The 25,480-nt window shown below is 46.4% G+C and overlaps 3 protein-coding genes across 6 annotated transcripts in view; 1 reads left to right on the forward strand and 2 right to left on the reverse strand.

Moving 5' to 3' along the window:
- Nucleotides 1-3,357, reverse strand: part of wasf3b (WASP family member 3b) — a 30,089-nt gene extending 26,732 nt beyond the window's left edge. Inside the window, exon 1 of the mRNA XM_029695203.1 lies at nt 3,255-3,357. The gene's annotated coding sequence lies outside the window, so the exon portion shown is untranslated. The remainder of the gene's footprint in view (nt 1-3,254) is intronic.
- Nucleotides 3,358-4,005: 648 nt separating this feature from the next.
- cdk8 (cyclin dependent kinase 8) lies at nt 4,006-18,261 on the reverse strand. 4 transcript variants are annotated; one of them, XM_029695205.1, is made up of 13 exons: nt 17,816-18,261; nt 13,918-13,993; nt 13,737-13,847; nt 12,172-12,312; nt 10,328-10,385; nt 10,055-10,186; nt 9,490-9,633; nt 8,594-8,663; nt 8,401-8,473; nt 8,179-8,276; nt 5,669-5,756; nt 5,338-5,490; nt 4,006-5,161 (listed from the first exon to the last, which is right to left on the reverse strand). In XM_029695205.1, the coding sequence occupies exons 1-13, from the start codon at nt 17,941-17,943 to the stop codon at nt 5,036-5,038; spliced, it is 1,398 nt and encodes a 465-aa protein (XP_029551065.1). In that variant the 5' UTR covers nt 17,944-18,261; the 3' UTR covers nt 4,006-5,035. The 4 variants fall into 4 exon arrangements, with proteins under 4 accessions (XP_029551065.1, XP_029551074.1, XP_029551069.1 ...); XM_029695214.1 differs by lacking the exons at nt 12,172-12,312; nt 13,737-13,847; nt 13,918-13,993; nt 17,816-18,261 and adding an exon at nt 11,332-11,348; XM_029695209.1 differs by lacking the exons at nt 12,172-12,312; nt 13,737-13,847; nt 13,918-13,993; nt 17,816-18,261 and adding an exon at nt 11,253-11,272.
- rnf6 (ring finger protein (C3H2C3 type) 6) lies at nt 18,144-25,016 on the forward strand. Its single transcript, XM_029691018.1, has 5 exons — nt 18,144-18,150; nt 18,757-18,906; nt 20,059-20,214; nt 20,782-20,934; nt 21,177-25,016. Exons 1-5 carry the CDS (start codon nt 18,144-18,146, stop codon nt 23,048-23,050), a joined length of 2,340 nt encoding a protein of 779 aa, XP_029546878.1. The 3' UTR covers nt 23,051-25,016.
- The last annotated feature ends 464 nt before the right edge of the window (nt 25,017-25,480 follow it).

Here is a 25,480-nt window from a genome sequence, read left to right on the forward strand (position 1 = left end):
CCACGTTGATCTGGTACTCCCTGTATATAGCTCCACATTGATCTGGTACTCCCTGTTTCTAGCTGCATTCTTGTGCATTTTATTTTATTCCTTGTGTTAGTTACTATATTCTTTTTAAACGCTGCATCGTCGGAAAGGTTCGTAAGCAAGCATTTAACTGTAAAGTCTACACTAGTTGTATTTGGCTTAATGTGATAAATACAATTTGATTTGTGTGCACGCAAACAAAATGCATAATGCCGCACACCCAAAAGCAAAGCTGACCCCTCAGCCATTCTCTTTGATTCAGATGTGGTAGGCTATGCCATGTATGTCATTGATGAATAGACAGCATCATAATAGCTCGGGGGTGTTGACAGAGAAAAGAGGCATTTCTGACAACCAAAAAACAACCTCCCCACAAGGCTATGGTCAGGGTCCTCAGCTGGCATCGGTCCAATACCCCCCCGCCAAGCCTCGCCTGCAGCCACATACCAATATGGGACAACAAAGAATAAATTACATCATCGTCTGCTGCCACAAAGCACACTGAAAACAGCCAATTAGCACCATGGTTTGCGTATTCAACCAGATGATGAACCAGGCCCACATTATCATATAAAAACACTAGTGTGTGAAATGTGTTGGTCTGCTCTGCTTTGTAACCCTCAAATGAGGAAGTTCTGCAGAGCCATGAGTTTGTTTTGTCTGGTGTGAGAATGGTCCCAACAACAAGGCGACATCATTAGAGGTTGGGGAGCGGGCTAATGAAGGGAATGGGGAGAGAGAGGGAGGGAACGTGTGTGTGAGGGGGCAAAGAAAGTGTGTACATGCTGTGTGTGTGTACAAGAAAAGGGAAATGTGTGTGTGAGAGAGAGAGTGGGAGAAAGAGTAGTGTGTGTGTGTCTAGAGAGTGAGTGAGGGGTGGGGGAGGGGCAAGCAGGGACCTCAGGGAAGCCACTCTGAAAGGTTCCAGGGACAATGGAGCTCCGTTCACACGGCAACAGCAAAGTGCTCCCATGCATGCCTCCCCCTCCCCTCCTCTAACATCCCCTGAAAAGAGGACACTCCACTCAGAAAGGAAGAGCGGAGAGAAAGAGTGAGGGGGGAAGAGAGAGACATGGAAAAACAGTAAATAGAGAAAGTGGGAGAGAGGAAGGGAAGGGAATACCTAGTCAGTTGTACAGGGAAAGGGGGAATACCTAGTCAGTTGTACAACAATGCATTCAACTGAAATGTGTCTTCTGCATTTAACCCAACCCCTCTGAATCAGAGAGGTGTGGGGGCTGCCTTTAACCCAACCCCTCTGAATCAGAGGTGTGGGGGTCTGCCTTTAACCCAACCCCTCTGAATCAGAGAGGTGTGGGGGCTGCCTTTAACCCAACCCCTCTGAATCAGAGAGGTGTGGGGGCTGCCTTTAACCCAACCCCTCTGAATCAGAGGTGTGGGGGTCTGCCTTTAACCCAACCCCTCTGAATCAGAGAGGTGTGGGGGCTGCCTTTAACCCAACCCCTCTGAATCAGAGGTGTGGGGGTCTGCCTTTAACCCAACCCCTCTGAATCAGAGAGGTGTGGGGGCTGCCTTTAACCCAACCCCTCTGAATCAGAGAGGTGTGGGGGCTGCCTTTAACCCAACCCCTCTGAATCAGAGGTGTGGGGGCTGCCTTAATGTCCACGCAGCCTGAGAGCAGTTGTTGTTGAGGGTTGCTGGAGGGCAGAGAGGCAGATTTTACCACCTTGCCGGATCTGGGATTCAAACCAGCGACCTTTCGATTACTGGCCCAACACTCTTAAATCGGTAGGCTACCTGACGAAAGTTAGGGAGATGGGGGGAGAGTGAGGTGGAGAAAGAAACTGCAGGAAGTCAATGAGCAGTCCTAATACAAACACCCAGGACTATCTCTACCATGCACATACACACATAGGTAACCTCTTAGATATACCATTAGCAGTAGCCTCTCAGATGTACCATTAGCAGTACATTAGCCATCTCCAGAGCTCAGAGAGCTGAGGGCCTTTGAACTTCACTAGAGAGACATCCTGACTGCTGCCTGCCACCAGGAGGATGTGCTTCCTGTCTCCCTAAAGACCATCCACACAGACACACATTTTACTACGGACACCGAAATTCTATTAAGGTCGGAGCAGGGAAACATTATAAATGTATGAGTCAGGTACAGCCTCTTGCTTTGAGGGAGGCTGGAGAGCTTGTGGTGAGGTCATAAATATTGCAAGATATGTTACACATTGCCCTAAAAACCTCATACTCCAACATGGCTGGACCTTCATTTTTTTTGACAATATACAATACGGCTATTCTCCCTAATAGCCTATATCTTTGTGAATAAAAACTGTCTGTTGTTAATTATAAACTCGGTGGTTTGAGTCCTGAATTCTGATTGGCTGAAAGCCATGGTATATCAGACCATATAGCAGGGGTATGACAAAACGTTTAGTTTTACTGCTCTAATTACATTGGTAACCGGTTTATATTAGCAATAAGACTCCTCAGGGGTTTGTGATATATAGCCAATATACCACGGCTAAGGGCTGTATCCAGGCACTCCGCGTTGCGTCTTAACTAAGAACAGTCCTTAGCCGTGGCATATTGGCCATATACCACATCCTCGGGCCTTATTGCTTAATTATCGCAAGTAACCCTTATAACTGACGTGTCACTTCACTAAATTCATAGAATAATGTAGTCTAATTCACATTGTAGGCTAGTTAATCGCTCTTGCTTTCAGTAGAGTGTAAGTGAGCAACAAAAGCAGCCGTCTGTGTGCTGGCTGCAGTCAGCGCAAACACAACATAGCCTACACATGACATGCACAGAACTGATGGCAAGGTCGATCAATCAAAGTTCTGCACCGACGCTTCCCGTTACGGATTCTATTTTCCTTCCGCCACAAATTGTTACAATATTTTATAGTCGGCCACTTTCTAAATCAAACGCAGTTTGTACGTTTTAGTGAACAATAATCAAGCGGTTCCGAGCAAGGCGGTTGCCAAATGGAGTGTGCAGTAATAGTGAAGAGTTGAATTGAAAGAATCGGGCCTTGGACACAGAACCCCCTTGTGCTTTATCATTATCTTCTACTGGGTCTACTAGTGGTGGCCGGCCGCTACGTCCAGTCAGTGGTCGACTTTGTAGTTTGGCCAATTGCAATTCAACATATATAAAAAAATACTCAATTAAGGCCAAATATAAAACAGTTTGGTGAGTAACATTTCGATTCGTATCATGACATATAAAAGCATAGTAAAAACCCTCACCAGCAGTCAGAAATGTAATAGATTTAAGTCCGTCCGCATGTCCCGTTAGATACTCCTGCTGATCGCGCTGCCATCCTGTGTCCCTGGCGGTCTGGCCACTCCAACCCGTCCACCGCGGGGCGGGACCCGCCGGCAGCCGCGGCCTATCAGCATGCAGTAACAGGGTTTTAATGATTAGTGGGTGTTCCCATTGTCCAATAGTAGCCCTTGAAAACGTATGAGTGACATCGAGGTTCCCGTTTGGCAAAGAAAAGGCAGGGTCTCTGCTCAGGGTGGATAGGGGAGGCTACCCAAGGCTTACCATTTTATGCAATCCAGTCCCCATACAGGGTTAACGTTAAAGGCTTGAAATAAACAGATTTTGGGGATGAGGAACTTGACCTAGCCTAGTTTGAAATGGCCTAATAACAAGGGGTTAGAAAAGTGTTGGTTTAATGATAGCTAGACTGGTTCCATTCTAGCAGCTGTAGTAACTGACAGATGACTGCATATTTTAGGGTAACACAAGTGTTACACTGGGCAAAGGGAGCAGACTAGAATGAGAGTGTGAATGTGAGAAAGAAAGACAGAGATAGAGGGCAGTAAACGAGGGCAGTGAACGGGTAAAGACAGACCTCGGAGAGAAAAAGTAGGATGGACTGGGATTGTTCCATTATTGAAGACACGGTTCTATTCCTGTAAGAGAACATAGTTCTTTTTCCGTTTTCCAGGTTAACACAGAGACAGAGAAGAGAAACCCCCAACGCCAATGTTAACATTTCCACTTTTTATTGTCAGGATACTTGCTTCATGTAAAATATTTAAATACAATACATGTTCCATATGCCGTCCTCCACACGATTGGTTGGTTTTGTCATTATGAAGTTCTAAGGTTTTGCCCAGAGCGATAAAAACAGCTGCTCTCTCTCAGCCCAACGGAAGCTGCTTCGCCACTTCCTTTTTTTATACAGTCAGTGAAAACCAAACCAAGGAAAACAGATTCAATTATAAACTACTAATATCAAGTATTTTTTCTTTTGTCGTTTTTTTTCCTTTGTTTTTGTCTCAATTACGCCCCCAACAAGAGCTGTGGATGGGGCACACAAACTCCCAGCATGCTCCTGTCAGCAGCTCAGTTCGGTCCCCAGCGAAGACGCCCTCGGAAGGGAGGACAGACAGACAAGAAGAAAGACCGACAGAGACAGGAGGACAGAGACAGGAGGACAGAGACAGGAGGACAGAGACAGGAGGACAGAGGGGCATGTACTCTGTCGATGCTGGCAGTCACATAGCAGCTTTAGTCTGAACGAAGCTTCAACAGGAAGAGGGGATCTGGCTGGAAAGGGGGAGCGCTTTGGTGGAGGTGGTGAGAAGGAAAGGAGGGAGTGGGTAACACCCTGGGTGGCCTTTACTGCAAATGAAGCCATCTTCTGTTTGCTTGTCATGTTGTGGCTTTTGTTAAGTACCAGTTCTGAAAGTTAACTTTGTACTGGTCACAAACACAGCAACGAAGAGCGGAAGGAACGAGGGAAGAACCAACTGACAGCATCCGTTCTTCTCCATCTTCATCTAGTTTTGCGGTTTAGTCTCCATGTGTTGCTCATGGTTGAAGTTGTTATTTTCAGGATGGGCTCATTGTATTTCATTCTGGGATAATGGACTACTGCAGTGAGGGTGGACCGGTCAGTTAAATGTGGGGGGAGGGGCGGGTATTGCCATGGACACACCCACCTCCCTCAGTACATTCTCCCTAGTGGGCCAGGCGAGGGCTGGGTCAGTAGCGGTGGGTCAGTAGCGGTGGGTCAGTAGCGGTGGGTCTGGTGTGAGTACTGCGGGGGCTGCTGAGAGGTAGAGGAGTATCCAATGCTGCTTTGGGGCAGTGATGTGCTTGGTCCGGGGTTCTGGTAGGCAGCATGTGGATTGGAGCGCTGAGAAAGAGAAGATAACTAATCAGACTATTTACAATTTGGTATGATTTGGTGGGATAGCATGATTTTGATGATTTCTGTGTTATCAATATAGTATTGCTATATAGTAACGGCTTTGTATGTATGAATGAATTAATGTATGTATGGTGTGTATGTATGGTGTGAGACTACCCTACCTGGTAGTCTGAGGTCATAATGAGGCCACTTGAGGTAGTGACGGGCGGGACCACTCGCACCTTCTTTAGGGGCGGGCCTTGGGCGTGGCTGTTGTCAGGGTTACCAGTGTGCCCCGCCCCGTTGGTGTGGTTGTTCCCCTGCTGCTGGTTCTTCTGGAATATTAAAAGACACCCAAGGCTTCATCAACCTCACACTAGCACACACTGGAAATACACTCAAAATGTTCCCTTTAAACCTTACTCTGTTGATAAAAAAATATACACACAAAAAACACACTTATGTAACTGTAACATATATTTTGACCCAAATGTAAAGACAAGAGGCACACACATTTCTGACTTTCTCTGCCTTATCCTCTGGCTCCTCCTCTGTCAGGAACTCCCTCTTGGGGTAGGGGATCTGGCAGCCTGCGAACACACTGACACAAACACACCCCTTATCTTACAGGCTATACCCCCACATCCCTCCAGACATGGACTAACATGTTATACATGTATTATGTTGTAATACATTTGTTATAATGCAATATATGTAGTAAGGGCTTTTGTTGTATTACATGTAGTAATGTGTTAGTTGTTTTAATGTATACTGAACAAAAACATAAAACGCAACATGCAACTATTTCAACGATTTTACTGAGTTACAGTTCATATAAGTAAATCAGTCGATTGAAAAATTCATTAGGCCCTAATCTATGGATTTCACATGACTGGGCAGGGAAGCTGCCATGGGTGGGCCTAGGCCCACCCACTTGGGAGCCAGGCCCAGCCAATCAGAATGAGTTTCTCCACAAAAGGCCTTAATTACAGACAGAAATAGTCCTCAGTTTCATCAGCTGTCAGGGCGGCTAGTCTTAGACAACTACCGACCCGTAGCGCTCACGTCTGTAGCCATGAAGTGCTTTGAAAGGCTGGTCATGGCTCACATCAACATTATGACAGAAACCCCAGGCCCACTCCAATTTACAAACCACACCAACAGATGATGCAATCTCTATTGCACTCCACACTGCCCTTTCCCACCTGGACAAAAGGAACACCTATGTGAGAATTCTGTTCATTGACTACATCTCAGCGTTCAACACCATAGTGCCCACAAAGCTCATCACTAAGCTAATGACCCTGGGACTAAACACCTCCCTCTGCAACTGGATCCTGTACTTCCTGACGGGCCGCCCCCAGATGGTGAGGGTAGGTAACAACACATCTGCCACGACAGCCTATAGGGAGGTGGTCAGGGACCTGGCCAGGTGATGCCAGAATAACAACCTATCCCTCAACGTAATCAAGACAAAAGGAGATGGATTGTGGACTATAGGAAAAGGAGGACCGAGCACGCTCCCATTCTCATCAACGAGGCTGTAGTTGAGCAGATGGAGAGCTTCAAGTTCCTTGGTGTCCACATCACCAACAAACTAGAATGGTCCAAACACACCAAGACAGTCGTGAAGAGAGCACGACAAAGCCTATTCCCCCTCAGGAGACTGAAAAGATTTGGCATGGGTCCTCAGATCCTCAAAAGGTTCTGAGAGCATCCTGACGGGTTGCATCACTGCCTCCCTGCTACCGCACGGAAAGCGGTAACAGAGCGCCAAGTCCAAAAGGTTTCTCAACAGCCTTTACCCCCAAGCTATAAGACTCCAGAACAGGAAATCAAATAGCTACCCGGACTATTTGCATTGTGCCCCCCCCCTCCTTTTACGCTGCTGCTACTCTGTTTTATCATCTATGCATAGTCACTGTAACTATACCTACATGTACATATTACCTCAATTAGCCCGACTAGCCGGTGGCTGTATAACCTCGCTACTGTTATTTTCACTGTTTTATTTATTTACTTTTCTACTGTTCACCTAATACCAATTTTTTACATAAAAATTGCACTGTTGGTTAGGGCTTGTAAGTAAGCATTTCACTGTAAAGTCTACACCTGTTGTATTCAGCGCACGTGAGAAATAAACTTTGATTTGATACCACGATTGAACTCTTTGGCCTGAATGCCAAGCGTCACGTCTGGAGGAAACCTGGCACCATTCCTACGGTGAAACATTGTGGTGGCAGAATCAAGCTATGGAGATGTTTTTCAGCAGCAGGGAATGGGAGACTAGTCAGGATCAAGGGAAAGATGAACATAGCAAAGTACTGAGAGATCCTTGATGAAAACCTGCTCCAGAGCACTCAGGACCTCAGACTGGGGCGAATGTTCACCTTCCAACAGGACAACGATCGTAAGCACACAGCCAAGACAAATGCACAAGTGGCTTCGGGACAAGTCTCTGAATGTCCTTGAGTGGCCCAGCCAAACCCAATCTAACATCTCTGGAGAGACCTGAAAATAGCTGTACAGCAACGCTCCCCATCCAAACTGACAGAGATTGAGAGGATCTGCAAAGAAGAATGGGAGAACCTCCCCAAATACAGGTGTGCCAAGCTTGTAGTGTCATACCCACGGAGACTTGAGGCAGTAATTGCTGCCAAAGGTGTTTCAACAAAGTACTGAGTAAAGGGTATGAATACTTATGTAAACGTGAAAATGTCTAAAAACCTGTTTTTGCTTTGTCATTATGGGGTACTGCGTGTAGATTAATGAGGCAATTTAAGGCTGTAACGTAACAAATGTGGAAAAAGTCAAGGGGTTTAATTACTTTCCCGAATGCACTGTACATGTGTTACAGATGTTGTAATAAATGTGTTATAGATGTTGTAATAAATGTGTTACAGATGTTGTAATAAATGTGTTATAGATGTTGTAATAAATGTGTTATAGATGTTGTAATAAATGTGTTATAGATGTTGTAATAAATGTGTTATAGATGTTGTAATAAATGTGTTCTGCCTCACTCTGAGGTGGGCAGTGGTTCCTCCAGGAAGTAAGGGTCCTGCATGGCCTGCTCAGACGTGATCCTGCGGATCGGGTCCATGGTCAGCAGCTTCTGGAGCTACACAAACACAACGTTAGAGCATGAGTAAAACAGAGGGAACGTTTATACAACGTCAGACTGAACAATGCTATGTAACAACAACGTTCAGGCAATGTTAGACTGAGAACTCATTTCAACTCACCAAGTGGAATGCTTTGCTGTCTGGTTTGACTTTGTGTTTCTCCATGTATTTTATAAGGCTGCAGTTTGTATACCTGTGATACCAGACCATGTCATTTCAGTTTGGATGAGAAGACAAATCTATTATTAAAATGCTAAAAATGATGTTGTTCACAGCTGGCAGGAAGGGAGCTGGCAGTCAGAAAGCCACTCACGTGTTCCTCCTGAAGTCTTTCATCAGAGTGGAGTGCTCCGGCATCTTCTTGATGTCTTCCCAGTCCTTCTCTGAGGATTGCATCATCAGACTGTGTCAGTGAGTGCTTGTACAGGACAGACAGATTGCTTTGGGCTCATACAAGCCAGGCCAGAATAGAACTGTGCCTAGTCATGGTTTAATTACACTCTTGTTCTTCAGTAATATAATATATCTCTCTCTCTCTCTCACTATTTGCCAGGCAGGTTCATATTACACACGTCGAAAATATGTCCGAAATCTGTCTTGCCTACCACTTTCTAAAACGACATGCTGTGTACTAATAGTACTACATACTATTGAGAACGTACTGTTTCGTAAAAACATATGCAGGAAGCAACAAATAAACATACTAGGTTGATCCATGCTGAGAAGGCATAATCTAATGCTCAATCGTGCTTGTTCCCCGCCATTCGTTCATTTTGGTAGAGCGCATTCCCTATTCTAATTATCAGATGAGGATGAAAAAGACGCAAGTCTGAAAAGACAATTCTCTTCCTCAATAGTGTGCGGCGAATTCTACTTGATGAAAAGACAAAGTGAATATAACATCCTGGCACTTAAAGTAGTAGACATACTGACGTTATATTTTTGCATACCCAAAAAGCCTACTATTTTGAACGCAAGTATGGGTATTCAGATGGAACAAGGTTAATAATTTAACACATACTGTACGAGCGACCATTTCAATGCACATAGGCATGTCCTGATAAGTTATGAGAGTCCCCAGCACTCATGGACAACCCTCTTTATCCAGAGCCAGTTTTGAAGTATTCTCGGCCTCTACATGCTGGTTTTGTGGCCTGTGTGTGGTGGTTCTAAAGGAGGAGAGGCCCTGCCCCAGCCCAGCTCTCTCACCAGCGGGGAAGCCCATGACGTTGAAGATGCGGTCCAGCTGGTCGTGGTGGTAGGGGTTACTGGTCTTGATGTCCTCTTGGCGACAGTGGAAGATGGGCTCAGACGTCAACAGCTCGGCAAAGATGCAGCCAATCGCCCAGATGTCTGACAGATGCACAGGGAGGATTAGAGATATCAGGCTCTACAGTTCTACCATTTTGGTTTCATATGATCCTAAATATTTTGATTTTGTCCACCAGTGCACCTAGAGAATTTTTTAACATTTTTTTTAGTAATTGCAAATCATCAATACATCGAATATTTCTCAATCTGCGCCTAAATTTCTTTGTGCTCCTACATTTTTCAACTTAGGAGCACATGTGCTCCTTGTAAAATATGACAGCGTAGAGCCCTGGATATCACACTGTGTTCTAAACCACGCCCACGCACAGACACCCACTTGAACATGCTCGCACAAATATGCACACACAACAGTAATTATCCTCGGATGGTGGAAGGATAGCTCAGAAGTTCAGCTCTTGGTACACAGCACACACCCACCCACCCACCCAGTGGCCGTTCTCACCGATGGCTTTGGTGTAGTGCCTGGCACCTAGCAGTAGCTCTGGTGCCCTGTACCAGAAGGTGACCACCACAGGGTCCAGATCTGCTAACGGCTTCAGTGGTGAGTTAAAGAGGCGGGCAAAGCCCATGTCCGCTGTACAGCAACACACATAAGCCACATAATATGATAACGTAGTATAACGCTCAAATAGTGTGTAATGAGCAGTGAATAAACTATAGCCAGTCTATGTAGACATAAAGCATTATGCTGAAAAAAATAAACACTCCATCGTACCGATCTTTACTCGACCCCTCTCCGGCCCCTCCCCCATCACTAGGATGTTTGCAGGTTTCTGGGGAAAAACAGATTTACAGTTAATATCACGCAAATATTTACTTCCATTATCATAATACCCACACTGATACACATTAAACGAGAGGAATTAAGATTAGTTTGGCCGCGTTATGCTGAATCACATATGAATGGTCCAGGTAGTGTCAATGCTGCCCTCTGGTGGCGTAACAATGAAAATCACATGTCAGAGAAGCAGGCCAGGCACCTCCATTTCCTCCACCAGGCAACCATACAGTGCTCAGCCACTATACCATTTCCTGCGTCCCTCTATTCCTCTCCCCGTCCTCCCCACTGCTCTTTCCTCCCCTATTCTCCCTTCCTCATCCCTCACTTTCACCAGGTCTCTGTAGGAAACAGTCAGCGTGCAGGTAATGGATGCCCACTCTCCCCCCATTGCCCCTTCTTCCTCCCTCCCCCTCTCTCTCACACAAAGGCCTTTCTCATTTGGGCAAAAATCTGTCCTCCGTGACCCGGAAACTGATAAGTGGTCGAGGAGAGTGTCAATTAGTTAGTAGGTGAATGGATGAGTGTCATCTCCTCTTCGATAGCCACCTTTCATCGAGGACAGTCATGTGTATCCCACCGGAGTCATTCACAGAAGACTTTTTATATTTGACACACCCCCTTTGAAGCAGTTGTTGGAGGAGAAAAGCAGACAAACATTTAAAATGTAAATGCTACTTATCCTTTTATCTAGAAAATGTCTTGCAGAACGAGCTACATTTGTTTTATTACGTTACATTTATTTGGGGATTCCACCCCTGTAAACGTAATTTGCCTGATGACACACAAATGGAGAGGAGAATCTAATTTAATACAAGCACATTTTCGTTCACGTTCCCTCTGCTCGCCGCCTCTCGATTACCTTTGACATTTTTCAAAAGGAGGCGAGAGACGGAGGAGAGAGGACGCAGGAGTTGAGCAAATCCAATTGAGAAAAGGCCCAGGTCTCTGTGTAGGACCCAGCTGGCATGCAGGAAAAGGATGCATTCTCCTTCCCTCCCTACCCTCTCCTTCCCTCCCTCCCTACCCTCTCCTTCCCTCCCTCCCTACCCTCTCCTTCCCTCCCTCCCTACCCTCTCCTTCCCTCCTTCCTTCCCTCCCTACCCTCTCCTTCCCTCCCTCCCTACCCTCTCCTTCCTTCCCTCCCTCCCTACCCTCTCCTTCCTTCCCTACCCTCTCCTTCCCTCCCTCCCTACCCTCTCCTTCCCTCCCTCCCTACCCTCTCCTTCCTTCCTTCCTTCCCTCCCTCCCCTCTCCTTCCTTCCTTCCCTCCCTCCCTACCCTCTCCTTCCCTCCCTCCCTACCCTCTCCTTCCTTCCCTCCCTCCCTCCCCTCTCCTTCCTTCCCTCCCTCCCTACCCTCTCCTTCCTTCCCTCCCTCCCTACCCTCTCCTTCCTTCCCTCCCTCCCCTCTCCTTCCTTCCTTCCTTCCCTCCTTCCCTCCCTCCCTACCCTCTCCTTCCCTCCCTCCCTACCCTCTCCTTCCTTCCTTCCTTCCTTCCCTCCCTCCCCTCTCCTTCCTTCCTTCCTTCCCTCCCTCCCCTCTCCTTCCTTCCCTCCCTCCCTACCCTTCCTTCCCTCCCTCCCTACCCTCTCCTTCCTTCCCTCCCTCCCTACCCTCTCCTTCCTTCCCTCCCTCCCTACCCTCTCCTTCCTTCCCTCCCTCCCTACCCTCTCCTTCCTTCCCTCCCTACCCTCTCCTTCCTTCCTTCCTTCCTTCCTTCCTTCCTTCCCTCCCTCCCCTCTCCTTCCTTCCCTCCCTCCCCTCTCCCTCACCCTCACCAGGTCTCTGTGTAGGACCCAGTTGGCGTGTAAGTAATGGATGCCGTCCAGGATCTGGTAGAGCAGAGACTTGACCATTCCCCTAGGCAGTTGCAGGGGCTTCTTATTAGCCTTGGACGCCCTGTGGAACTTTATGATGTGCTGTGGAGAGAGGGAGCATCATTAGTGTGTTGTCAATGGATTTAAACAAGTGTGGAGGTCAAATATTCAAATGTTTATAAAAGTGTGTAAATGTAAAAACATGTGTGCGTGTGTGTATGTTTATAGTGTGGATGGACTATCAGATACAAAATCTGTGAGTGTTCATGCAAATCATTGCGTTACTTTTAGATTACTTTCACCTTAGAGGCATTAGAAGAAGACAAAAATGAATATTGCCAATTGAACAACATCTATTGCAGGATAAATCAATGTTAAAGTTTACATATCTGGCCATATATGGACGTTGCATTTTACTTTATAGGTTGGTTATGTAGGCTTCTTCTAACCCATTGCTTTCTACTACAGATAATATGGGTAGGCTTAATCTTTACATAAAAAGTCTGTCAGATTTCCAGTCATTCCAAATTATGTAATAAACCTTGATCAACAATAGGACTTATAATTATAGAATATCCAAATGGTTTTACCTGAGCATAACCCAAAAACGAACAATTTATTAGCTTACTTTGTTGTTTATGATTTTGTTGTTTATGATTTTGTTGTCATGGAGGACTGATTGGGCTCATTGAGTTGAAAAAAGATGCTGCACTCAGTGAAATGTTGATATGTATATCATTTGCAGAGGTTTAAGTCTATCAAAAGTGCGTGCGTTAGAACATGTTTTTTTTTTATCAGCACAGTATGGAGCAGAACACCACAGAGTAGTTTAGAAGGGAGGAACTCCCTCTAACTTGTTCCCCATAAGCACTAAGCAGCTGTTGCATATTTTCACTGGCTGTTCACTGGTTGCAAAAGATTGATAGACAGCTTATTCTTCAATTCAACCATTACTGGGTTAAAATACACATATACATTTGTGAACAGCCACCCACAATCCATGAGGCGCAAATAGCTAAATGAGAGAGCAGCAGTATGATTCACATCAATACTCTATGTAGATATCAACAATAATGATATCTGTATGGCCCTTACCTCCAAGCGTTTATTCAAGTTGGATCATCTTTGGATGTCGACAGCAGTCGCACCATTGGAAGACATAGCTTGGACTGTAGCCTACAAAAGCCTATTCCTGCTCTTTCCCCACAATCCATCAAGCGCATTTGGTGTGTCATCATAGTAGTCTCTGACTTGTGGTCAGACTCACTCAGGCAGGACCTTAAATTTGCCAATTTTTTCAATGCTGACTTAAATGCCATTGAGAAAACAGAAAGGTGTCCATTTAAAAAATAATAATAAATTACGCAAACATTTTAAAACTATTCCTAGAATTAATCATTTCGTTTTCGAAAGAATCTGTAATCTGATTAGTATAGTTTTGCTGGTAACGTAACTGATTACAGTTGGTTTATTTTTAATCCGTTTCTCCCCAAACCCGTGTGTGTGTGTGTGTGTGTGTGTATTACCCAGAGATCATGCTCAGCATAGTCGAAGAGCAGCCAGACTTTGCGGTCTGCATGTGACAGGAACACCTTCTGCAGTGAGATCACATTAGGATGCTTCAGCTCCCGCAGTAACTAGAAGAAGAAACATTCATTCACACAGACATTATGGGATGTCTGCTCTTGAACTAAACAACACACTTACTGCAATCTCTCTGCAGGCAGACATGGAGATGCCAGTGCCTTCAATCTGCTTGAGGGCGTAGTCCTTATCATCCTTCCTGAAGACAGAAAAATATACAGCATCAACCCAAGTTCACTACAGTTCCCATGGGGCCTTGCTACACTGAGACATGAAGGAGGCCAGCTGGCAGTTGGTGGTACATGAGTAGCTGAGAGGAGGGCAAAATGCTTACATTTCCTCCAGATTTGTCATATAATCAAGCTCACCCCCATACAGTAGAGGGGAAACAGACTATGGCAGCTGGCAAGGCACACACAAAGTTGAGTTAGCCCCTCACTAGTACAAACCCCTCCCCTCAGCCCAAATCATCTCAAACTGCTCTTTGTGCCTCCTCGGGCCATGTTCAACTCCAGGAGAACAAATGAGGGTATGAGAGGCTCGTAAACAGCAGTCTCCTACAATAAACAAACATCTTTGAACACTTAGGGCTGGTTAAAACACGGTTCCAGCCCCCAGTCAGTCTGGCCATGTTTTAGACCCACTCCTTGGTGGGTCTGATTTGTGTCCTGAGGGTTTAGGTTCCACAACAAAGTCCAGTTACAGTAAAGGATCTGGGCTGGATAAAACCAAACATGGATGAACTGGTCTCCACTTGATGAGTTTGGACTGGACTGGATGGGGTTGGACTAGGATGGGGTCAGGAGGCCTGGACTAGACCACCAGACCAGCGTGGGGCTAGACCACCAGACCAGCATGGGGCTAGACCACCAGACCAGCGTGGGGCTAGACCACCAGACCAGCGTGGGGCTAGACCACCAGACCAGCGTGGGGCTGGACCACCAGACCAGCATGGGGCTAGACCACCAGACCAGCGTGGGGCTAGACCACCAGACTAGGATATGGCTGGACTAGGACAGAAGGGGAAGGACAGGGTGTCTGTAGTCTGAAATGAGCTCTTTTCCTTCATGACCACTGTATAAAATACCTTTATTGTAATAGCATAAACACAACCAGTCCTTTCACTGGTAATAATTTATGAAGGGAGCAAGAAGAGAACAATACACTTAAGACAATGGGAGAACTGGAATAAACAGCACTGCCTGGCTGAAATGGCTATGATATGGTCTAAATGCTTGGATACATCTGCAGTGGTTTGTGTCTCAGCCCCCGACACTAACATGTTTAGGCTAAAATGTTCACCAAACTCATTTGGGGATTGCTCAAACCCCATTTATTCTAGTATTTTGAATAATTTATTGGACATTACTATTTAGCCTATGAATTGCATGACAATGGTTCTCAGCATTGGTCTACAAAAATTAGTCTAGCCTATTTATTTTTTTCTTTTTCCAAAGTATCTTTGGTTGAAGAGAAAAAGTAATCGAGAAATGTATAGAATAACATTGTTTGCAAGTTTTACAGTGCTTTTACTCCATTTTGAAATAGCGGCCTGAGAATTGGTGAGATTGCATAAACTCCAAAGTTAATAAACTGTAGTCTAGTTTCACAGTAGGGAAAATAACACCCATCGTCTCACTTGTTATTGGCAGACAGAGACCTTCATAATCATAACATTCTGCAGCCTCAAATAATTAGACCACAGTAAAACACTTCTATCAACAGAAATAACAATTTTACTTGGTCATGAGATAATAGCATAGGGGTGCACGACATCGGAATCGGCCAATATTAACTAAAAATGCCGGCATCGGCCCGCGGTCTAGCTTAACGCTGATGTGCAAAACCGATGTCAAAGCTGACGTGCATACCCATATAACATAGGTAGATGACGTAATGACGCCACAAAAAATACACAGCGCTACTCAGAACAAAAGCAGAAAAATACTAAGCGCACACTTCCACAACTAAACAAGTTCAAGTTGAGCAGTCATTTGAAAGAGTAAGAACATTTCAGCGAGATGAAATCCATTAACGCCAACATAACGGAATTCATTATGCTCCTTGATATGGACGTCACGACTGACATTTGTAACAGAGATGACAGCCCCATGAGCATGCAGAGCCTGACAGCACAGTGGGTCGATGAGGACTTCATACTGAGGAGACGTATTGCATGCTTAAGAATGTGCTGGTTCTCATACCGCTGCTGCCATTTCAATGGGATTTGAGAACATGTTTAAAACATGAACACACTCTTAGCACCATTTGAACAACTGACTGGAGAAATAAGATAACCCTCTGTCGGCAGTGAAACACCTGCTCAACAAAACTGCAGACAGACCGTGGGATTAAAACTTACAAGTACTCAAAGTTGTGAACAAGCGATTCGGTGGTATTCTCTCTGAGCCTCTTTACTGTGTCGCCACCATGCTCGATGCTAGGTACAAGGACCGCTACTTCGATGCAGACAAGAAACATAGTTTACGTGAAATGTTACAGACACAGCTGGACAAGATGGAAACGGACACAGTGACAGTGCGCACCAAGGAAGAGGCCACGGACAGACAGGGCTGAAACTTCACTGCTTGACATGTATGATGAAATCCTGGTTGAGAATGAAACAACTGAACAAATGAACAACTAAACAGCACAGCAAGTAAGTGAAAGAAATAGGTTTTGACTATGTATTACTGGTAATGGGGACATATGTAAATGCCAACAAAAATAACTTTTTGGTCAGTGTGGTGTGTGTAACCTTTATTTAACTAGGCAAGTCAGTTAAGAATAAATTCTTATTTACAATGACTGCCTACCCTGGCCAACGCTGGGCCAATTGTGTGCTGCCCTACGGGACTCCCAATCACGGCCGGATGTGATACAGCCTGGATTCGAACCAGGGACTGTAGTGATGCCTCTTGCACTGAGATGCAGTGCCTTAACACGGACACAGCAGTTTAACTATTTAACTGTACAAGAATGCTTAAAAAGTCGCTAAAATGTAAAATATCGGATATCAGTATCGGCCAAAAATGTGACATCTATGCATCCTACATTGTTTTCTATTCCACACTACACACTAGGGAGAAAAGACATGATAGTAAAGAGAGTAACATGGTCAATAGAAGGATCACTTTTATTATGTCCATCTCATCTATATGAAGGGGGCCTCTTCACTGTGTTAATCCATGCAGAATACCTGGACATTTCATGTCCCTCCAATTCAGATTTGAAACACTTTCCTTCTATTATTAGAGGGGGTGAGATTCCTCCATACAATGTAAAGTGCTTTAAGCACCTGGTGAAAAAACTGCTTTATGTAAACCCATGATTATGTTTTGTGTAGCCAGGCCGTTCCAGATCCAGACACATCAAACCTGCCAGACCAAACATTCCCTGCGCCCGACTGCACCTGCCCCTGACTTGCTTGGCTGCGTCTGTAATAGGCTATCACACAAAGGCTGGCCTACTTCACTCAGTTTGTTCATATTACTGCGAAAATAGAACATCTCAAAATGCAACAAAAAAAATGACACGGCATAATTTGATACAAAAATATCCTCATTATTCTGTTTGGAGCTAATCTGGCTTGATGACTGCATTACCCCACATAAAATGTTGTTACAACATCCCCGTTCTGTTCCGTTTAATCTGCGAGCGCAGGCGTCCTTTTAAAACTATGCATCATATTAACTACAATACAGCAAGGTTAGCTGATGGATTTAGCGAACACGTTGCACGGCTGTTAGTTACTGAATGTTGTGGCTGCTTCGCGTGATGTAACGTTATTGTTCTCTACCTTCTTGCCCTTTGTGCTGTTGTCTGTGCCCAATAATGTTTGTACCATGTCGTACTGAGTTTATTCAGTTGGTTCTTTAAAATGTTCCCCGTACTACGAGTTACAAATAGGTGTAACAGAGAGGGGGCCTTGAAAACAGGAGCAACCAAGACAAACCGAGTTGTTTTATTGGGAGACTCGTGGACCTGAGGGCCTTCTTACTGGCTCTCATTATCAACTCACCCATCTTTTCTCTTTGCTTTGTATACATGACCGTAGGTGCCTCTTCCCACTTTGCATCCCTCGTACTCAAACAGGTCCTCGACACGTTCTCTCTCTCCGGTCAGCATCACTTTGAAATCGTAGTCCATTCTCTCTGTTGTTTAGGTCAATTATCTTCTGCTTCCTTTTAAAGCGCCGCTTGGGAGGCAACTTACTTCACAACCCCAGTTAGAATTTGTTGTTGCCTTCCCTCGCGTCGCTCTCTCCTCAGCCCTGTTTCCACATTTAACGGCTAGGTTTATGTTACCAGAGAAGACGCAGGTTTCTTATCCGCGACGAAGGGCCAGGTATGGGCAGTAAAACTGGCTTCCCCGTTCTCTTGTATTATCTTCCTACTGCGTTTCTCCAGCCGGTATCACACTCTGGAGAACTGAAAAACCACGTACGGCACTGTCGTAAAATGTCGTCATTGCACAGAAATGGACGGGAGCTATATGTTTAGAACACCACGTGGATTTTAACTCTTTGTAACGTGAAGGGGATACAAATTCTACTATTCACACAAAAACATCTCGTTTTATGATCAGAACTTTGGTGCTGGCATCTCTGAAGCCAGTTCAAGTGTTTCCTCTCCACATGTCATGACAATTACGCCACTCCCTAATAATAATCTGATGTTGGATATCCAAAATTAGATAATTCTGGCGTCTAATAAAGGCATAAAGAGGAGTCAAGATGTGCGCACGGACATTGAAAAACGGGGGGGAAATGTCATTGCTATTTATTCATATATTTACCTTCAGACTGCTGGGAGAAAATTATCAACTGCGTGGTTATGTAAATACATTTCGGAAAAAGAACCTGTTTCAAATTGAAAACACTCCTCTTCACAATTAAACACATATGAATAGATTGATTGAAACACAACAATTATCTGTTATAATCGGCACATTTTATTGTAGTCGTGCGGTTTCGTAAAGTAGGAACTAATCTGACACTGCTGGTCTTTGATCGGACAGTGAGAAGTGTAGCACGGTTGGTCCCATCTTGGCTACATTGTAATCAGAGCGGAGGGGGAAGCAAACACGTCGATATTACAGCTGCTGTGTCAGGTAAAAAAAATACCTCTACATTTTGTTGTCAACTCCATATTCTCGAGCTAAAAAACTATGTTTAGGTTGAGTATTGTATGCACTCAGTTTGTGTGTTGCTCGTTAAAATAATTGTCTTATTTGTTGGCGAAACCTTTCACCAGATAGCTAGCTGTCGACAACTAACAAATGCGTTGCGCATTCAAAATGACAGCTCGCCGCTTTGAAAGGCAATGTGAAACCGGCGTATAGGTGTTTAGATTTTTATTAGTTGGAGACGCTTATATAATTCTGTTGCAATCGTTAGGTGACGATTCTTTGTCCTCCTCTACATAGTCAACTTGCATGAAGCCAGACTATTCTTTGTCATGTCCCTCCTCCGACGTGGCTGTGTGATCGTTCCTGCGTCGGTGATTGGTAGCTAGTAGGATGACACCGGCGTCAGTTTTGTTGGTCCTTTCTCCTGTGTTCTCCAACATGGCCTACTGTATGGTATGTTTTGTGGAGGCTGGAATATTGCTCTAAATGGCATGATTGTTGCTGCCTTTACGGCCAACTCAATATTCATTGCGGTCTATCGCTGTGCCATCGATGCTGTTGTGTGGCGGTTTCTGAATCTAAGAAGGTTAGACTGCTAGATGTCGGAACTCAGAAGGTTAGATTTTTGTAGCCGATTTACTATGTAGTTGATCAGCGACTGGTTGTGGGCGGAGTAGAGCTCCAACGTCACATAAAATGAAGTTTATCAAAACGACTGATTTCAGCACCCAAAGAATAGTCCGCAATTACGCAGAGCAACGTCTCAGCCGACCTCTTACTGGCCATGTCTCATCCCACAGCAGAATGGATAGGGTTGTTTTGACATGGTTTCTGGCTAAAGGTGGGGCCACACAAGTTTAATAAAGTGAAGGCGTCTGATGTGGTAAAGTCACATAATTGCATTGATCGGTAAAAACTGTTGACCTGAGGTTTTTCCCCAGGGAATTGGATGGTCTGTAAAGTCTCGTTGTAATCCATGTTTGTCAGTTGTATAGAATCAAAATATCCGTGATCTCAACTTAACTGCTGCCTATGATTGAATGATGGATGTATTACTAAAGCAGTACCCAGGTCAGTTCCAGCCAGGTGTTCCACATTTCTGACACCCCACCTACCGCCCTCTGTGTGCCACAGCGGATTCCATGGTGATGGACCCTCCTGGCGGGCGAGACGAGCGGCGGCGTCAGGCAGAGCGTCTTCGACGGGAGGAGGCGTACTATCACTTCATCAATGAGCTGAGCGAGGAAGAGTACCGCCTTATGAGAGACAGCAACCTGCTGGGCACACCTGGTGAGAGGAACCTAGAGCCCCTAACGCAGGGTTGCATAGCTCCAGTCCCCCAGGGCAGCGGTGTCTGCTGGTTTTCCTCATTGTTTTTAAATAACTGACTAATTTGTACCAGGACAACCACGGGACAGGCAACTCCAGTCCTACAGGGTCCTGATTGGTTTCACACTTTTGCCCCTCTAGCACACCTGACTCAAATAATCAACTAATCATGATCTTCAATTTAAAATGTAATTAGTTTATTCAGCTGTGTTTTCTAGAGATGGAGGAAAGGTGTGACCACTCCGGCCCCCGAGGACTGGAGTTGCCCATCGCTGCCTTATCCAATCAGTGGTGCTAATTAATGCCATGGAGAAACAATAACCATAGGACTGCAGCCCTGCCCCAACCCAATAGACTGAAACCTGCTAATGCACCATAATATAGGCCTACACACACATTGTGTAATAAAACTATCACATTTTATAATGTAATGGCTTCATGTTGGCTACTAAGTGCTGAAAATGAATCTGGACAATCAAGCATATAAGTCCTCCATCTTGACCTAACAGAGGACATGTTGTTCCCCAGGTGAGGTGACAGCGGAGGAGCTACGGCAGCGCCTGGATGGGGCAAAGGAGCGCGTGTCATCTCAGCCCCGCCCTGAACCACTCCCACAGAACGCTGAGGCCGGAGAGGAGGAGGGGAGCAGCGTTGAGGGGGAGGAGAGCGAGGGAGTGTCAGGTAGGAATAAAGAGCTATAGCGGTGGTCGTGGTTTTATGGGTTTATAGCGGTTACTGGGGGAAATGAATGCTAAAGGGTCTGTATGACCTAAACTTAACAGATTATGGGTCTCAAAAGGTTCATTGCCTAATTGCTGCTGTATACTCACTCAGTTCAGTTTATTTATTATTGATCAAAGTACTAAAGTATTACTAGATAATTACAACTGGCTCAGTTCAGTAACGAGCTGCTGTCTGTATAGCTACTGCTGAGCCGGGAGCAGAGCCATCTAACGGCGACTCACTGCTGGAGTGGCTGAACACCTTCCGACGCACAGGGAACGCCACGCGGAGCGGCCAGAGCGGCAACCAGACGTGGCGCGCGGTCAGCCGCACCAACCCCAACAGTGGAGAGTTCCGCTTCAGCCTGGAGATCAACATCAACCATGAGCAGCCAGAGCCAGGGGAGCACAGTGATGCCCCCGACCCCTCAGAGCTGTCCCCTGTCCCCCCTCCATCCACAGCCTCCATACGCACTGCCCCCTACACCCCTGCCCGGCCCTCCCCCTATCCCTTACCTCGAGCTACCCAGGGCAGGAGGGCTCAGATCCGCCGTACACGCAGCAGTACCACCATCCCTCCTCTGACTCCTGCACCCCTCACCACACCCCGGCCCCCCCCTACTGCTCTAAGCGGTACAGCAGCCATCAACCTCCCACCACCCCCAGTCCCCATCACCCCCCCTATCCTTCAGGATCAAATAAGCCCTCCACAGCTCCAACGCCCAAGCAGAGCTTCCTCCCCAGGGGAGGGGCAGGAGGAGGGGGTTCCTACCCTGGACTTCCCCCGTGTACCGCCCCAGTCTGGCCCCCAGGTGGCGTCTGTGGGGCGTGAGCCTCGTAGCAGCAGGACTCGATCCCGCGGCCGGACCCGCAGGGCTGCAGCAGGAGGTGGGACTACCTCCCGGTCGTCTAGGAGACGTAGCCGCTCCCCTCTTCAGAGAAACCCCGCCCCTAACTCGGCTACCTTGCCTCCTAGTGGTGGGAATGGAAATGGTGTCTCTAATAATGGCCACACTGCCGAGCCCGGAAACAGAACTGCTTCTGTCTCCATGGAGACCGGTGAGGCCGTGTCAGAGCCAGCTGTACTAGCAGAGCCTGGCCCAGAGGCAGGTGAGCAGGAGGGAGAGGTACACACGGCCGGGTCAGGGGGTGCAGGGGGGGTGCGGCGCCACCCCACCATCATGCTGGATCTGCAGGTGCGGCGCATCCGACCGGGAGAGAACCGGGACCGGGACAGCATCGCCAGCCGTACACGGTCCCGGGCCCGCGCCGCCGAGAACACTGTCACCTTCGAGAGCGACAGCGGGGGCTTCCGGCGCACAATCTCCCGCTCGGAGCGGGCCGGGATCCGGACCTACGTCAGCACCATCCGGATCCCTCTGAGGAGGATCAGTGAGACTGGCCTGGGGGAGCCCAGCTCCACCGCCCTGCGCTCCATCCTCAGACAGATCATGACCGGCTTCGGGGAGCTCAGCTCCCTCATGGAGACGGAGGCTGACGCTGAGACCACCGAGGGCACGCCCGGTCACCAGGACCCTGCAGGACCCAATGCTAACACCAACACCACACAGACCTACCGTAGCCACAGTAACGAGAGTGGAACTGTGGTGGGAGGCCAGGCAGGAGAGACAGAGACGGAGAGAGAGGGGGGGGGCGATGAGGAGGAAGGAGGGCAGGGGAGGTTAGGTGGGAGTGGCAACGGTGGAATCTCAACCCCCGATGACGGTCGGCCGATGAGCAGGGACACAAACAACCTGGTAGAGAACGGCACGCTGCCCATCCTGCGGCTGGCCCACTTCTTCCTGCTCAACGACGAGGAGGATGAGGAGCACCCACGTGGCCTGACCAAAGAGCAGATCGACATACTAGCCACGCGCACCTATGGCCAGGCCAGCCTGGAGGGGGAGGCGGGGCGCGCCTGCAGCGTCTGTATCAACGACTATGCCCAAGGGAACAAGCTGCGTCGCCTGCCCTGCGCCCACGAGTTCCACATCCACTGCATCGATCGCTGGCTCTCTGAGAACAACACCTGCCCCATCTGCAGGCAGCCCATCCTCCCTGCTCACCAGGACTGACCCTGCCCTGACCCCTTGACTCCCCTGACCCCAGACCACCACCGGCTCCACCTCGCCCCCTGCTGGCCGAACTGAGCATGCCCGAGCAGAGAGGACGGTACATGTACATAGCGCTTTAATGTTTTCATTTACCATTGAAATATTAATTGTGTTCACTCTGAAATGGTAGAACCCAAAGGGGTGGGGGGGGGCTAATGCAGAGAATTAAAGTGTTATTTTTTTAGACTTATTTTCAGCACCTTTGTTTTTTTATGTATTTTCTTGTCTTGTTTCTCTTCGGCCTCTGTCACGATGCTTCTGAGGTCCACATTTACAGATAGCACTTAGCTTAAAGAGCTACTATAGCAAACCGCTGCTGATCAGTCTCAAACTCTTTCACCTGATACGCTGTGATGTCACAAATGGACTACAGCAATCAGTCAGTCGCTTCTGTAGATTTGATTTGGTTGACAATGTGTAAATATGTCACCACTGCCGCCTGTGTTTTGGGGTTGAGAAGAGTCATCCTCGTTGCATTTTAAGCAGAAAACATTAAGTTAGAGCTAATATTGGAATCCTTCTATTTAAAGCTCCAACAACCCTTTTTAAAGTGTCCTCTATCATGTGTATGTGTTTGGACAAAGGCTATTGTGGTTCTATTTTACCTTTTAATTACATTTTACTTGGCCAGTGGTCCCTAGGATGTTGTTGATGTCTGCCTACCTGTTCCAGCTCTCTAAACCTAGCCATCGAACCCCATAGATCCACAGTGGATGTCCAACAGTTCTTCAAATTAGTTGCAGCCTTTGACACTAGTAACAAGTCAGAAAGAAACATCTAAAGCAAATAAGTGTGTGAGGTAATTTAGCAGCAAGCACTTGTAGTTGGACTCGTCTGTTAGGGAGACAGGCAAATAATGCAATAACATGAAGGAGGAACGGAAGGACCGTTTTGTGTTGTTAAATGTTTAAACTTTATAGTGCTGTTTTCTCTTGTTTACTCCTGGGCATTGATGACTAATTCATCTGTTGGGAGATGGAGAGAATCTGCTCTGTAGTACGCTCTGGCCCCATCCCCAGACTCTAAACTCCTCCATCATCCCCCACTCCTAATGCACACAGGTCAAACTCATTCCATGGAGGGCAGAGTGTCACCCTTGTTGTCTAGCTCTGTCTAATTGAAAGGAAAAACCAAAGACCTGCAGACACTCGGCCCTCCGTGGAATGAGTTTAACACCCCTGCTCTAATGTCTGTGTTTAAAGCCCCTGCTCTGGGAGAACCTGCCTGTCATGGCCTGATTTATCACCTAAGTAATAGTTTCATGTTCACAAACCTGAAAGGAATGACTAGGTGAAAGCAAAATGGTGGAGCCTCCACTCAATCCATTTTCCACATCTCTCCAATCCTTTCAGATCAGTGTCTTCCTCCATTACCCTGGCTTAGATTGCAATTGGCTTTCCCTGCAGGCAGTATCACCTTGTTACCACCAGGGGCAGTGTTCACAACTACAGTACAACATGGTGAGGACTGGAGACCAGTGGTGTTGGTGTCTATGTAGGGCAGGGGTTTTCTGTCATTTTCATTCTGACTTTGTTCCAAGCAGACTCATTAGACAGGGATGTGATACAGGAAACAATGCTCTTTCTGTACTGAAGTGTGTGTGTGTGTGTGTGTGTGTGTGTGTTAGCGCTGAAGGAAGTGATAAAACAGAATGTATAATATGGTTCTGGAGAAGCATCAGTCAGTCACCTGAATGTCCATCTATCTAAAGTGAGAGGGTCCGTGGCCACCGAAATTCAGAAATGAATATTTATTCTGTTCCTATTTAATGAGAAACAAACTTTGAAATATTGAATGTGTTATGTGATGAGATTTAAAAAAACAGTTAAGATTAATATGTATTCTGTTACTATGTAATATAAATAAACACAAGGGTTTTCTTCTGCTCCTTGACAAGGGAATTAAATACAGCTTTGTTATGCCTGGCGTTAATTTGTGCGCTCTTTATTTGCTTCCCACTGGGGACTTTGTGTTCCTCCCACAGGACCACTGTCTTTTCCCACATCGCCAATGACATTCTCTCCCTGTGGTGTGAACAACTGTACCTCCATATCATGACAAGTCTTGGTTTTTACTTTCATTTGATTTAGATGGCTCTCTTGCGCCGTAGGCTAGAAGTTAGTCAGGCCTAGGCCTATGGAATTAGAGTAGGACAGTGAGGATATGATCAAAGATGCACATGTGAAATGGTCATAGTACCGAAGTGCTAATAGCCATATTTCCCTAGTAGTTATCTATTTAGCCTTCCTCTGCAGTGTTGGCCTTTCTGCGTCTATGGCTTGACTAGGCTTACTGACTGAGTTAGGCTATTTTTATGCTTGACGTGATATTAGATTTAACTTAGGGCACACACTCAGCTACATGAATGTCCAATTGAAGCACAGTGAATCA

The sequence above is a fragment of the Salmo trutta genome, chromosome 2, assembly GCF_901001165.1.
Source record: "Salmo trutta chromosome 2, fSalTru1.1, whole genome shotgun sequence".
In the NCBI taxonomy this organism is placed as follows: domain Eukaryota; kingdom Metazoa; phylum Chordata; class Actinopteri; order Salmoniformes; family Salmonidae; genus Salmo; species Salmo trutta.